This window comes from Pelophylax lessonae (assembly GCF_965119305.1).
Source record: "Pelophylax lessonae genome assembly, chromosome: 1".
NCBI lineage: Eukaryota > Metazoa > Chordata > Amphibia > Anura > Ranidae > Pelophylax > Pelophylax lessonae.
The window spans coordinates 230,286,949-230,301,150 of record NC_138768.1 but is presented as its reverse complement, the minus strand read 5'-3'; the positions used below and the strand labels follow the sequence as shown (position 1 = coordinate 230,301,150).

The window sequence follows — 14,202 nt, the reverse complement described above, 5'->3', positions numbered from 1 at the left end:
TAGTTCCCATTAGAGTTTACCTTTGTTATGTACGTGCCACCTTAGTTTTGTCAATGTGCCACCTATCTATACATCTTGAGAGGTATTCACATTGTCATTAAGGCCCCTTTTTGCTCCATTAATCCCCGCTATGCAGGCAGATGACAGGTCTGTCTCCACCCACTGTGCAGAGACGGACCTGTCAGCTCTGCTCTATGGGGAGATCGGATGAAAACGGACCGTCTGTACGTTTTCATCCGATCCGACCCGCTGGACGGATGGCGAACATATCGCCCATGCAACTCTAAACTGGTAACCTGTAAAGGCGTTTAAAGCATCGCCTATAGAGAATTTTAAGCACTGTAGTTTGCTGCCATTTCATGGGCAGACGCAATTTTAAAGCATGACATGTTAGGTATCTTTCACATTATACAAAAAAAAATGGGCTAATTTTACTGTTTTGTTTTTTTTTTTTATTCATGAATGTGTTTTTTTCCCCCCAAAAAATTGCATTTGAAAAACCACTGTGCAAATACCGTGTGACATAAAAAATTGCAACACACCCCATTTTATTCTATAGGGTCTCTGCTAAAAATCTGTTAGATTTTTACATGTAGGAGTGAAGTGTCAGAATAGGTTTGGGATGGAGGTGGTTATAGTGTAATTTTATGCTTATTGTTAACTCTGCTTAAACCAGCTCCCACCCGCCTTTTAAATCCTTTTCCAACTGCAATGTGAACGGAAGCTGCTAAAACGTACTAATTCTGAGAGCACTATGGTATGGTCCCATGATCTTCCCAGCGGCGGGCTTTAGGGTAGGGCAGAGATCCCTGACAATGACTGAAATGCCTGGGTGGTGGGGTCACCCATAGGCTTACTATGGGACATCCATTGTCAACTGTCCTTCCTCTACACTGAATCCGCCGCTGGGGAGACCATGGGACCTGGACCTGAGCGCCCTGAGAATATGTAGGTTTAAACATCTTCCTTTCACAGGGTAGTCAAAGGAGGATTTATAGCCTGGAATAACTTTAATGGTTTTGTTTTATAGTTTCATATTTATATATGCTTTACATAAAAATAGCAGACAGGTACAGCTCCATATCCTGTATATTCACTAGGATGGTCCATAATCCCCACCTGGGATCCCCTTTATCTCTGGATGGTTTCTTTGTAGAAAGAGAGAAAGAAATCACAAGATGTGATATCACAGGATTTCTATGTAACCTTATGTGGGAAAGCTGTGGTTATAATGTGCTAAAGAACATTCTTAGGCCCCTTTCACACGAGCGTTCCGTATGTCAGTATATCATCCCATCCATTTGCGGGTGATATACGCACATAATGCATGGCAACGGGATTGCGGATGTCAGCGGATGACCATCCGCTGACATCCGATTTGCGTCCTTTCAGTTCTGTTCCGTTTTTTGGAACGGAACAGAACCCTATTTTTCTTCCATTTAAAAAACGGAACGGATGCAAAATCGGATGTCAGCGGTGTCATCCGCTGACATCCGCAATGTCATAGACATACATTATGTCCGCATATCATCCGCAAATGGATGGGATAATAAGCGGACATATGGACCGGATGACACAAGTGTCATCCGTGTCCGTGAAAAAAAAAAAAAGTGCCGGAGCGGATCGCAATATGGTCCGCTCCGTGTGAAAGAAGCCTTATAAAATACTCTTTAGCTGGAATGGAAGCTGGCACAGAGAAATGCAATTTGATGTGTGCCATGTTGTGAAATGCTTTGATATGACTTATACAGTGCCTTGAAAAAGTATTCACTTTTTGTGTGCTATTCTCAGACTTCTTATTTTAGGGTGACTACGTTTGTTTTCTATACCCGCCTTGTGTATGTGAAAGTAGCCACCTTCTCCCCCCTCATCCCCGAGGGGCACTACACATCTACATGCAGATACATTCAGCTCTATGGGGATTGCAGTACACCCAAAGCAGAGCATGTGGAAGGAAATAACTAACGCTCGCTCTACACTAGTAGCTCTCAGGTGCATCAGTAGAGGCTAGGGAGTGTGAAAAGGACAAAAAAGAAGACTGAAAACAACAGTAAAATATTATTATTATTGTACAGGATTTATATAGCGCCAACAGTTTATGCAGCGCTTTACAACACGAGGGCAGACAGTACAATTACAATACAATTTAAATCTGCTTTAGAGCCGGTTCACACATATGCGATGTCAGACATCGCATGTGATTCGCAGCGAACTGCAAATCACATGCCATGTCTGTGCGTTGCAAATTCAGCCATACAGATTGTATGGCTGAATTTGCATCGCATTCAGACCAAAGTCGCACAAGACCCTTTTTTTGGTCCACACCAGAATCGGATTGCATGGGTGTTCACACCTATGCAATCCGATTCATGTCCGAATTGACAGTTTGCACTGTGATATGTGAACTGATCTGAAGATGTTGTTAACTTTGTAGTGACACCCCCAGTGATTCACATACGGCAGTGTGAACTGCCTGCGAGTCAAGTGTGATGCAGGAACCCGCAGTGGATTTGCAGGGTTCCCGCATTGCATATGTGAGAAGTAAATCTATACTCACCCACTATCCAGCTTTGCGGTCCCCCAAGGATACCCATCAGCCACTGTCACCTTCAATCGGATCAGCTTCCAGGTACCAATCTTCAGCCATTTTTTTGGCCTGGCCAAGATGACGTCACGTGTGCTGTGGGAGTTCATTCATCTCGACATTGCCGTAATTGGTACACTGAGCTGTGCTTGTGCAGCTCAGTTTATAAGACATACAGAAAGCTAATGGAACTTTAATGCAGGAGAGACATGGTATGTCTGTTCCGCATTAAAATCCTGCCTGTTTGCTCATTTTTATTTTTTTTTTTACTTTAAATTCCACGTTAAGTACAGGGACCTGAATATGCTCTTTGGCAGGGGTACAAGAATCACAGAATTGCAGATCTTTGCGCATGCAAGTGATAACATTATTGACTTGCCTGGCTGGCTAAACCAATTTTACCTGAATATTTGTAGGATCAGGCTGATTTTCCTCGGTACCATGATTTAATTGTGACACTCTTCCATCAAGCACCTGTTCTTCAGGATCTGTCTCATAGAGAGTGTCTGCTATGCTGTCTCTTGCACTGTTTGATTCCTAGTTGTCAAAGAATACGAGGTTTAATATTTTATAATGAAACTGGTTATAAAACACAGAGAACTTCTTCATACCAGATCAGAGGCGTAACTAGAACCTTCAGGGCCCCGGTGCAAGGAAACCATGAAGGGCCCCCCCGAACCCCTGGCCCGGGCCCTTCCCTTCAAGCCTGGGGCTCTTCCCACTGATCCTGGGGCCCTTTACTCTCGTTGCGGGGCCCTTTATTACAGTCCTGCAGCGGGACCCTTTCACAAGTACTGCAGTGGGCCCCCTTCCTGCCATCTTGGGGCCTCCCCATGGTGGTGGAATGCCAGGGCCCGGTCTCAAGTGTGACCTTTGAGATCCTGGAAGTTCACCCACTGGTGTCAGTAGTTTTTATTTTTTGGTATTTTAATTGTATTATTTTTTATCATTTTTTTTTCAATATCACTGACTATGACTCTGTCCATTCAGAAAAGGAAGGAGCTGGTAAATTACATATTTACTGACCCCTTCCTGTTTCTCTATTGTGACACATCCCCTGCAGCAGCCGGCAGGAGAGGGTAGGGAGCACAGTGTGGGGGAGGGGGGGCAGCACAGCACAGTGGGGGGGGGGGGGGACCAAGGGAGCACACAGGGGCCCAGAGACAGCAGAACAGAAGCAAACTGGATAGGAGGAGTGGCGGGGGCAGCATACAGAGGAACCAATTAATTCCATTTTCCTCCTGCAGCTACAGGAGGAAAAAGGAGGACAGTGATTTCTCTACATGCTGCCCCCACCGCCCCTCACATCCAGATGTACAGGGGAGCCACACAGGCCCTCTGGAGCATGGGGCCCGGTTGCAATTGCAACCCCTGCAGCCCCTGCAGTTACGCACCTGTACCAGATGCATGCATTTTCAAAAATTGTAAGAGATGTATTAAAAGAACAATTAAAGGCTCCTGTATGCGAGTCTAAACAAGTATGAAATCCAGATATTAGGTAATGCACAAGCCTTGTAAAGAAGGCAAAAAATGACCTTTACCCTCCCTGACTGAGCCAAATCTTCCTTCATTTATGCCTCACATGCTCCCCTTCCCAGACACTGCAGCTCACAGTGGGAGGGTTTCAGCTGTCCAATCAGTGCTGCCAATCCACTAAGCAGTGGGCAGGACTAGGTGTGGTCAGGTACTGATTGACAAGCTACGGGCTTATGAATCAGCAGCAACAATGCTGATGGCCCTACCCACTGCAAGCTTTTTCATCTGTAGTCCAAACACACACACAGACTACAGGAGAGTGGCAACTCTGCTCCAAATTCAGGAGCAGTGCAGCATTGTTGCCACAAAACATTACAGAACAGGAAGCTGCATCAGATGGACTTCACTGTAAGGATCAACAGATATTTGTGGGACTCTGCAGGGGGACTAAAAGAAAACCGCGCAGGTGCACTTCTAAAGTTCTGCAATCAATATTTTATTTGCAGATGCACTTATAATTAGGTGCTGCAGCACATATTTTAATGGGAGGCCATAATTCTCCTAAATATTGTTTTGCAAAAACAGAGGGGAGCAGTTAATCAATCCATTAAAATTAAGTTGCATGGCTGTAATATTCTGGATTAGCTGTATTTTGGTACAGAAACACAAAAAGGCCCTTCTTCAGGGAGTCTACACTTCTTGTTTGTTGCCTCCATGAAAGATTGCTGTTCAGTATATATGGCCCAGTTTGGGAGCTCTCGTAGATTATTGCTGGGAAAATGGTTTGGGTAATTATATTTAGGCATAAATTGATGTATATATATATATATATATATATATATATATATATATATATATATATATCTGTGTATACACATATATATATATATATATATATATATATATATATGTATGTGTGTGTGTATATATACGTGTATATATATATATATATATATATATATATATATACAGTACAGGGCTCAAAATTTCAAGTCATGAGCTACTAGCCAGGCCTTAAGAGTTACTCGCCACTTGTTGCCCCACCCAAACCCCACCCTGCTCCGCCCCTAAACACGCCCTCGCCAGAGTGACCACAGCGTGCCCCCTTTCAATGCAGAGTGCCCACAAACTTCCCCACTTAAATGCAGAGTGCCCCCAGCCTGCCCCCTTTCAATGCAGAGTGCCCACAGCATGCCTCCTTAAATGCAGAGTGCCCACAGCATGTCTCCTTAAATGCAGAGTGCCCACAGCGTGCCCCCTTAAATGCAGAGTGCCCACAGCGTGCCCCCTTAAATGTAGAGTGCCCACAGCGTGCCCCCTTAAATGTAGAGTGCCTTCAGTGTGCCCCCTTAAATGCAGAGTGCCCACAGCGTGCCCCCTTGAATGTAGAGTGACCACAGTGTGCCCCCTTAAATGTAGAGTGCCCACAGCATGCCTCCTTAAATGTAGAGTGCCCACAGCGTGTCCCCTTAAATGCAGAGTTAGCACAGCATGCCGAGAGACCAGCGTTCACTTACCTGATCCAGCGGCGGCTTCTCCTAATCCTCCGTGTCTCCCTCCTCCTCCTCCTCCTTGGCCAATGGCAATTGTTCGCCTTTCCGCCAATCAGGAAACGGGTCTCGGACTAGCTTCCTGATTGGCCAGGAGGAGGATCAGGAGGAGAATCCGTGTGACAATAGCGAATCCTTCGCTATTGTCACACAATGGGTGGGCTCAGGGCGCACTGCTCTGCGCCCCGGGTCCACCCTTTTCTGAAGAACAATGCACTCACTACAATGCAGGCTGCGCTGTGAACGGCAGCGGTAGGCACTACATTCCCCATACAGCACAGCCCTTACTCGCCATCCTTATCATTCCACTTGCAAAATGCGAACAGGCGAGTGGAATTTTTGAGGTCTGTTTAAACATCAATTTATTCCTAAATAAAATGACCCGAACCGTGGTAGTCTTCCTTCAGAAACATAGGTAAAAAAAAAAAGATATATATATATTTCTTTTTTTTTGCTATATGTATACAATTTTTGTTTTGCAAAAAAAAAAATGTACACGGACATTGCTTTTGACAAGCGTTTGAAAATCAGATTGACACCTTGGAAAGGTGTAGTGTGACTGACAATTCCGAGGCTGCATTTGACCTGCTTTATGTTGCGTTTCTTCAGACACAATGCAGGCAAAGCAATTTAAATGAAGCCTTGACGATGCAGCTATTGTAAAAAATGATTATAATAAAGCGGAATTCAACCCAAAACGAAAAATGTAATATATTGCAGTTCACCAATTATTAGGGGTGGTGGCTGCATTAGTTTTCTTTTTTCCCTCTGATTTCAACTGGTGATCTTGTATTAGAGTTCCTACACTCTGGATGATGGAGCAACAGAGACACATTTGGACCGCAGCATTGTCAGCCTAGGGAAGTGAAGTGTTAGATGTACAAGCAGATTTAAATACACTAACACACAGAAGCCAAACTCCAGGTAACACTTTTTTTTTTTTTTCCAAATGTAACACTTTTTAAGCGGATAAAGCAAAATGTTTTCCTTTTGGGATTAGTCCCCGTTCACACTAAGGCGACCTGTGAGGCGACCTGGTCGCCTCACAGGTCGCCGTAGGTCGCCTCCCATAGGGAAGCCTCGGACCCGTTCTAATAGGAGCGACACAAGTCGCTCCGACTTAGAAAAAGGGTCCGGAGCTTCTTTGGGGCGACCAGGAGGCGACCGCCATAGACTTCAATGTTATGAAGTCCGTGGCGGCCGCTCCGAGGTCGCGGCGCACTGCTCGCACCGCGACCTCGGAGGTCGCGGTGCGAAGTAGCGTCGCTTGTATGTGAACGGGGCCTAAGAGACTTGCATAAATAAAAAAAAAGCATTGTAAGCACCCCTGTCAGTTTAAAATGGGTTGTCTCAGCCCTCTAACTGCTACATCTGCAGGACATCTTGTTCTGTTGAAAAACAACAGACTTACTGGCAAGATCAGAAGGTGAAAGTAAAAGAAAGAAAGCCTAAAAATGAAAACGACTGTAGCCACCACATTTAAGAACTGTTAAACTGCAATATAATAAATGTTTGTTTTGGGGTTTAATACTGCTTTATATAAGATTCCATTTGCAAAGCAAAAAAATTGTAATTGACTCTCCATCCTCTTACATTTGCATGTACTTCTTCATCAGTCGGACTGCGGGGGCTTGGATTATGTGGCACATGGTCATTTTCTTGCTCCACCTCATCTCCACTTGTAGTCCCAGGGTGGTCCTCCAGGGAAGTATAACTGGATGGAAGTATTGTGTGCTCTTCATTATTTTCAGTAGCATTGGATTCACTGACTTCCATAGGGATATCTTGGCCTACAGCTTCATAGTTTAATGTGTCTTCTTGAGATTCCGGATTCACTTCAGACATTTTATACTGTGAGCAACACCTGAATAGTCAGAAGGAAACAGATACTGTATAACTGTACATATATATACTGTGTATATATATATATATATATATATAAACTACTCAAAAAAATTAAAGGAACACTCTTTAATCAGAATTTAGCATCAAGTCAATTAAACTCCTGGGATATTGATCTGGTCAGTTAACCACTTAAGCCCCGGAAGATTTTACCCCCTTCCTGACCAGGTCCTATTTTGCGATTCGGCACTGCGTGACTTTAATGGACAATTGCGCGGTCGTGCGGCGCTGTACCCAAATTAAATTGACGTCATTTTTCCCCCACAAACAGAGCTTTCTTTTGGTGGCATTTGATCACCTGTGCGATTTTTACTTTTTGCGCTATAAACAAAAAAAGAGCGTACATTTTGAAAAAATAACAATATTTTTCACATTTTTTATATGAAATTCCCCCAAAAAAATGTAAAAATCTAATTTTTTGAAAATTTTTGGCCAATTTGTTTTCTGCTACATACGTTTGGTATAAAAAATTGCAATAAGCGTATTTTGATTGGTTTGCGCAAAAGTTATTGCGTTTACTAACTAAAGGAAAGATTTCTGTCATTTTTGGTGTTTTTTTTTTTTAACGAGTAAAGGCGGCGATCTGCGATTTTTTTTGCGGGACTGCGACATTGCAACGGACAGATGGGACCCTTGACTGACATTTATGACACTTTTGGGGGTACCAGTGACATTACTACAGTAATCAGTGCTATACATATGCACTGTTACTGTAAAAATGACACTGGCAGGGAAGGGGTTAACTTTATTTGTAATCAAGGGGTTAAGTGTGTCCCTAGGGGCGTGCTTCTAACTGTAAAGGGGTGTGGCTAGTGGTGTAACAACAGAGACATACGATCCTGCATAGCAGGACCGTATGATCTCTGTTCTTACACCAGGGAGAATGACAGGCGGCTTTGTTTACATTAGCCGCCTGCCTTTCTCCCTCTCCACGGGGAGATCGCAAGTGACCGCCGGGACTGCTTAGGGAACGAGCGGGGCGACAGTGCGCCTCCGGCGGTGCGCGCTCGCCCCCTAGAGCCTCACAGGCGAGCGATGTAGTACTACGTCACTTTGCCTGTGAGGGGCTGACCGCCGCCGTAAATAGTTGTGCGGCGGTCGGCAAGCGGTTAAGTAGCAGAGGGGGTTGTTAATCAGTTCCAGCTAATTTGGTGTTAATGAAATTAACAACAGGTGAACTAGAAGGGCAACAATGAGATGACCTCCAAAAGGAGAAAGAGGGGGGCTGGGCCAAACCACAGCTCCATGTCTGAATGGACACATGGAGCTGCAGCTCGGCTCGGGTGGCCCCATAGCAAGCTGCTTTCTGTGGGGGCACTCGATAGTTACATGCGATAAGGGACTGATGAGAAACCCTGCATGCAGGCAGTTTGGGCCCAGAGCCAACCATCTGTAATTGCATGTAACTATTTGGGTTAATTTTCGAACCTTGGAGCCTAATGAGTAAATCATTACAGTCACATGGCTGTAGTGGAAAAATCTTCATCCTTGTGTAAAGTTTTGTGAATTGGGCCTGTATGTGTTTACTGCTGTCATTGCCTTCCATGCCCCAGTGACACCCACACCATCCATTTCTTGTATAAGTGTCTAGCCTGCCACAGGGTACTGGGCAGGCTAGTTTCAGGCCAGGAGCGTACGGTCACAGTGCGCATCCCAAACTGGCACCAGGAAATGAGGAAAAATCTTCTCAATGGGATCAAAGACAGGAGTTAAATCCTGAGAGACATATTTTAACTCTTGAATCCCACTATCCAAAACCTGAAAAAACAAAAAACAAAAATAAAGCCTGGAGTTCTGGAGGCCATATATGCAGTGCCGTCACTATGGGGGTGCGGACCGCACCTGAGTGACACCTGCCAGAGGGGTGACACCATCAAGTAGGAAGTAATATCCGTCCGCAATGGTGTTACCCTCATCCATGACAATGTACGACCGCACCATTTACATGGGCCAGTTTGGGATGCACTGTCTGTGACCGTACACTCCTGGCCTGAAACTATCCTGCCCAGTACCTGGCAAGGGCACTGTGGCAGGCTAGACCAGAGAGAGCCTGATGCCCTAGCCTGCCCAGTGCCCGCTGCTCTGTCCTGCTCCTGCTGTCACTCTGCAGCGGCACGACAGAGTACTGTGGCAGGCTAGGGGAGGAGAGCCCCGCCGAGGGGTGACACCATGTTGTACAGCACCATGTGACACCAACCCTAGTGACACCACTGCATGCATGAGGTTTTTGTCTAACAGGAATGGATCATAGCTATTTTGACACCCATATTGATCGTAAGTGATCAGGTATCAATCTTTCAGTTTCATCACATCATGCATGCCCACCATTAGGCAGGAAGGTTGCTTTCCAATCCAAAACAATAAGCTTGTATCAAACGTTCATAATAGATAGACATATTGGAAACATCTGCCATCCAGGACCCTTCCACACCGGTGTGCTGCGGTGCCATACAATGTGAATAGCACCCCAATGTGCCTTCTTAATGCACCCGTGCCGCGACTGCCGCCAGACACCCGCAATCGCTCCTCGTGGACACAGAACGGCTGTTCTGTCAGTGATGAACACAGGGATCCTGTGCTCCTCCTATTTAGGAACACAGGTCTCTGTGTTCATTCAGAAAGCTCACCCCCCCTCCCCCACCCACAGTTAGAAAACACCCTAGGGACACATTTAACCCTTTGAGTGCCCTCTGATATTAACCCCTTCCCTGCCAGTGTCATTATTACAGTAACAGTGCATATTTTTAGCACTGATTACTGTAGTAATGTCACTGGTTCCCCCAAAAGTGTCTAAAATTTCAGTTAGGGGTCCGATCTGTCCGCCGTAAAAAAATCGCTGATCCACCGCCATTACCAGTAAAAAACAAATAAATAAATAAAAATGACATAAATCTTTCCCCTAGTTTGTAGATGCAATAACTTTTGCACAAACCTATCGATATACACTTATTGGGATTTTTTTTACCAAAAATATGTGGCAGAATACAAATTGGCCTAAAATGATGAAAACATTTGATTTTTACATTTTTTTTATTGGGAATGCTATATAGCAGAAAGTGAAAACCTTTTTTTTTTTTTTTTTCAGAATTGTCGCTCTTTTTTTGTTTATAGTGCAAAAAAAAAAAAATGCGCAGGTGATCAAATACCACCAAAAAAAAAGCTCTATTTGTGGGGAAAAAAGGTCATTTAATTTGGATACAGCGTCGCACGACCACGCAATTGTCAGTTAAAGTAACAAAGCGCCTAATTGCAAAAAATGGCCTGGTCATTAAGAGGGTAAATCCTTTCGGTCCAGAAGTGGTTAAAGGAGAATTTAAAAAAAAAAGACGATTGTTTAAATTCACAAATTCTTTTTTTAACACTACGTTTCCTTTATATTGGCTTTTGGAATTTACAGATGCAGCAATTTAGAAATTGGATGAAAGGTTTAATACTTTGGGAAACACTTTTTGATAGATAAGTAGTGTATTTTATATGCAACTATATAGATCAGACCAAAATGAGGACAGAGGGACTTTGTTCCAAATCAGGGACAGTCCCTTGAAGTCAGGGACAGTTGGGAGCTATGCTTATGTAATATGTCAGCACGCATGCATTAAAGCAGAGCTCCACCCAAAAGGGGAAGCTCCGCTTATCTGCCTCCCCCTCATCGCTGCCACATTTTTATTATTATTATTATACAGGATTTATATAGCGCCAACAGTTTACGCAGCGCTTTACAATGTAGAGGAGGGACAATACAGTTCAATACAGAAGGGACTCCTAGGAGGGCTCTGCTTATGGAGCTTACAATCTAAAGGACATTAAGCCCCTTTCGCTGTGGCAAGATCACCCCTTGTCCTTCCCCCACCGCCGGCCATTGACAAAGCGCAGCGCGCTTCACGCATGCGCAGTAGAGAACTGACTGTGAAGCCGTATGTGAACGGAGCCCTAGGAGGCATGGGGGAAGAGGGATTTACTAAACTGGAGGATGCAATCTGTATCATAGTAACCAATCCGCTTCTGCGACTCAGCGATTCTTCCCGCGATCTGATACGCCGGCATGGGAACAGACCCCTAGGAGGCTTGGGGGAAGGGGGACTATTTACTAAAACTGGAAGATGCAATCAGGAGCATAGTACCCAATCAGCTTGTGCGATTCAGCGATTCTGCCTGCGATCTGATATGCCGGTATGGGAACGAACCCCTAGGAGGCATGGGGGAAGGGGGGCTATTTACTAAAACTGGAAGATGCAATCTGGAGCATAGTACCCAATCAGCTTGTGCGATTCAGCGATTCTGCCTGCGATCTGATACGCCGGTATGGGAACGCTGGAATCGCTGAATCGCACAAGCTGATTGGGTACTATGCTCCAGATTGCATCTTCCAGTTATAGTAAATAGCCCCCCTTCCCCCATGCCTCCTAGGGGTCCGTTCCCATACCGGCGTATCAGATCGCGAGCAGAATCGCTGAATCGCAGAAGCTTATTGGGTACTATGCTCCAGATTGCATCTTCCAGTTTTAGTAAATAGCCCCCCTTCCCCCAAGCCTCCTAGGGGTCTGTTCCCATACCGGCATATCAGATCGCGGGCAGAATCGCTGAATCGCAGAAGCTGATTGGGTACTATGCTCCAGATTGCATCTTCCAGTTTTTGTAAATAGCCCCCCTTCCCCCATGCCTCCTAGGAGACCGTTCCCATACCGGCATATCAGATCGCGGGCAGAATCGCTGAATCGCAGAAGCTGATTGGGTACTATGCTCCAGATTGCATCTTCCAGTTTTTGTAAATAGCCCCCCTTCCCCCATGCCTCCTAGGAGACCGTTCCCATACCGGCGTATCAGATCGCGGGCAGAATTGCAGAAGCAGATTGGTTACTATGCTCCAGGTTGCATCTTCCAGTTTTAGTAAATCCCCCCTCCCCCATGCCTCCTAGGGCTCCGTTCACATACCAGCGTATCGGATCGCGGGCAGCATCACAGCTATTCTGCACACGATCCCAAATCATTGCAAACTGCAGGACGCCCGTGCGATTCCCGTGACTTGCAATGGCACCCCCAATATGTGGAGCGATTTTGCCGCAATTGTCGCACGACGAATCACGGTAAAATCGTGCCAGCAGAACCCTGGGATAGCTTATCGCCCAAAAAAACGACAATAACTTCTTTTGGGCAACAGGCGTCCGGCGATTCTATTGGGCAATAATCGCACCGCGTTAGGGGTGCCATTGCAAGTCATGGGAACTGCATGTGCGTCCCACAATTTGCAATGATTCGGTACTGCATGCACAATCGCAGCGATTCTGCCTGCGATCTGATACACCAGCCCTAGGAGGCATGGGAAGGGGGGGGGGGGGGGGTTTACTAGAACTGGAAGATGCATTCTGAAGCATAGAACCCAATCAGCTTCTAGCTTTGGCTTGTTCAATGAAGCTTGGGAAATGTAAGCTAGAAGCTGATTGGTTGTCGTTCACAGCTACTCCAGTTTTAGTAAATACCTCTTACTGTGGTGCTAGCAGTTTTTACACCGTCACCCCCATCATAAAACAAGCCGATTGGATGCCTGTAGAGTCTCATGGTCTATAACTATTTCCTAGCACTGTGTGAATAGTTCAGTAATAATAATAGCCCCGATTATGTGCCGCCTATAGATCGGGACACCCCGCTCCCCCGATCATAAATATATGATACTCACAAATCCCTCTCTCTCCGCACAGCAGCCTCTCCACACGTTGCTTAGCAACTAATCTGTAAACCATTCAGCGTTCCTATGGTGAGCGCCGCAAACAAGCATCGCGCTTTACGGCCTGAGGAATCCTAGGTAGTGATGCTGTGCTGTTGGTGTATTGTGGGGCACGTGTGTGGAGGAGTGGGCAGCGATGGAGCTATTGTGGGATATTAACAGTCCTGATGATTTGTGGATAATCATGGATAACTCTGATATCACCACTTAAAGAGTTTTCCCCTTTTTTTTGCTATTCAGTACTGCCTTACTTTACCATGGAAGGTTTTACCCCCCTTAATGATCAGGCCATTTTATGCGTTAGTTTACCCACTTCTGGACCGGAAGATCCCCCCCCCCCCCAATGACCAGGCAATTTTTTGCGATTCGACACTGCGTTATTTTAATGGACAAATGTGCGGTCGTGTGACGCTGTACCCCGATAAAATTGATGTCCTTTTTTTCCCAACAAACAGAGCTTTCTTTTGGTGGTATTTGATCACCTGTGCGATTTTCATTTTTTGCGCTATAAAAAAAGAATGAAATTCTGAAAAAAACAATATTTTCACTTTCTGCTATATAACCCCCCCCCCCCCCCAGAAAAAAAAATGTAAAAATCTATTTTTTTATTATTTTAGGCCAATTTGTATTCTGCTACATATTTTTGGTAAAAACAAATCCCAATAAGCGTATTTTGATTGGTTTGCGCAAAATTTATCTACAAACTGGGGGAAAGATTTATGTCATTTTTATTTTATTTTTTTACTAGTAATGGCGGCAATCTGCGATTTTTAGCAGGACTGTGACATTGCGGCGGACAGATCGGACACCTAACTGACATTTTTGACACTTTTGGGGGGACCGGTGACATTACTACAGTAATCAGTGCTAAAAATATGCACTGTTACTGTCCTAATGACACTGGCAGGGAAGGGGTTAACCCAGGGGCGATCAAAGGGTTACATGTGAGCCTAGGGGGTGTTTTCTAA

General features: G+C 45.1%; 1 protein-coding gene across 2 annotated transcripts in view; it reads right to left on the bottom strand.

Moving 5' to 3' along the window:
* The window catches only part of CFAP251 (cilia and flagella associated protein 251), a 116,216-nt gene extending 102,953 nt beyond the window's left edge, over positions 1–13,263 (bottom strand). The window contains exons 1-3 of one of the 2 annotated variants that reach the window (XM_082251471.1): positions 13,187–13,263; positions 7,204–7,461; positions 2,987–3,121 (exon numbers count right to left, since the gene is read on the bottom strand). In XM_082251471.1, the coding sequence (XP_082107597.1) occupies positions 2,987–3,121; positions 7,204–7,455 (387 nt within the window). In that variant the 5' untranslated portion in view covers positions 7,456–7,461; positions 13,187–13,263. Of the gene's footprint in view, positions 1–2,986; positions 3,122–7,203; positions 7,475–13,186 lie in introns of both variants that reach the window. The other variant, XM_082251470.1, reaches the window with a different exon arrangement.
* Between the last annotated feature and the right edge of the window lie 939 nt (positions 13,264–14,202).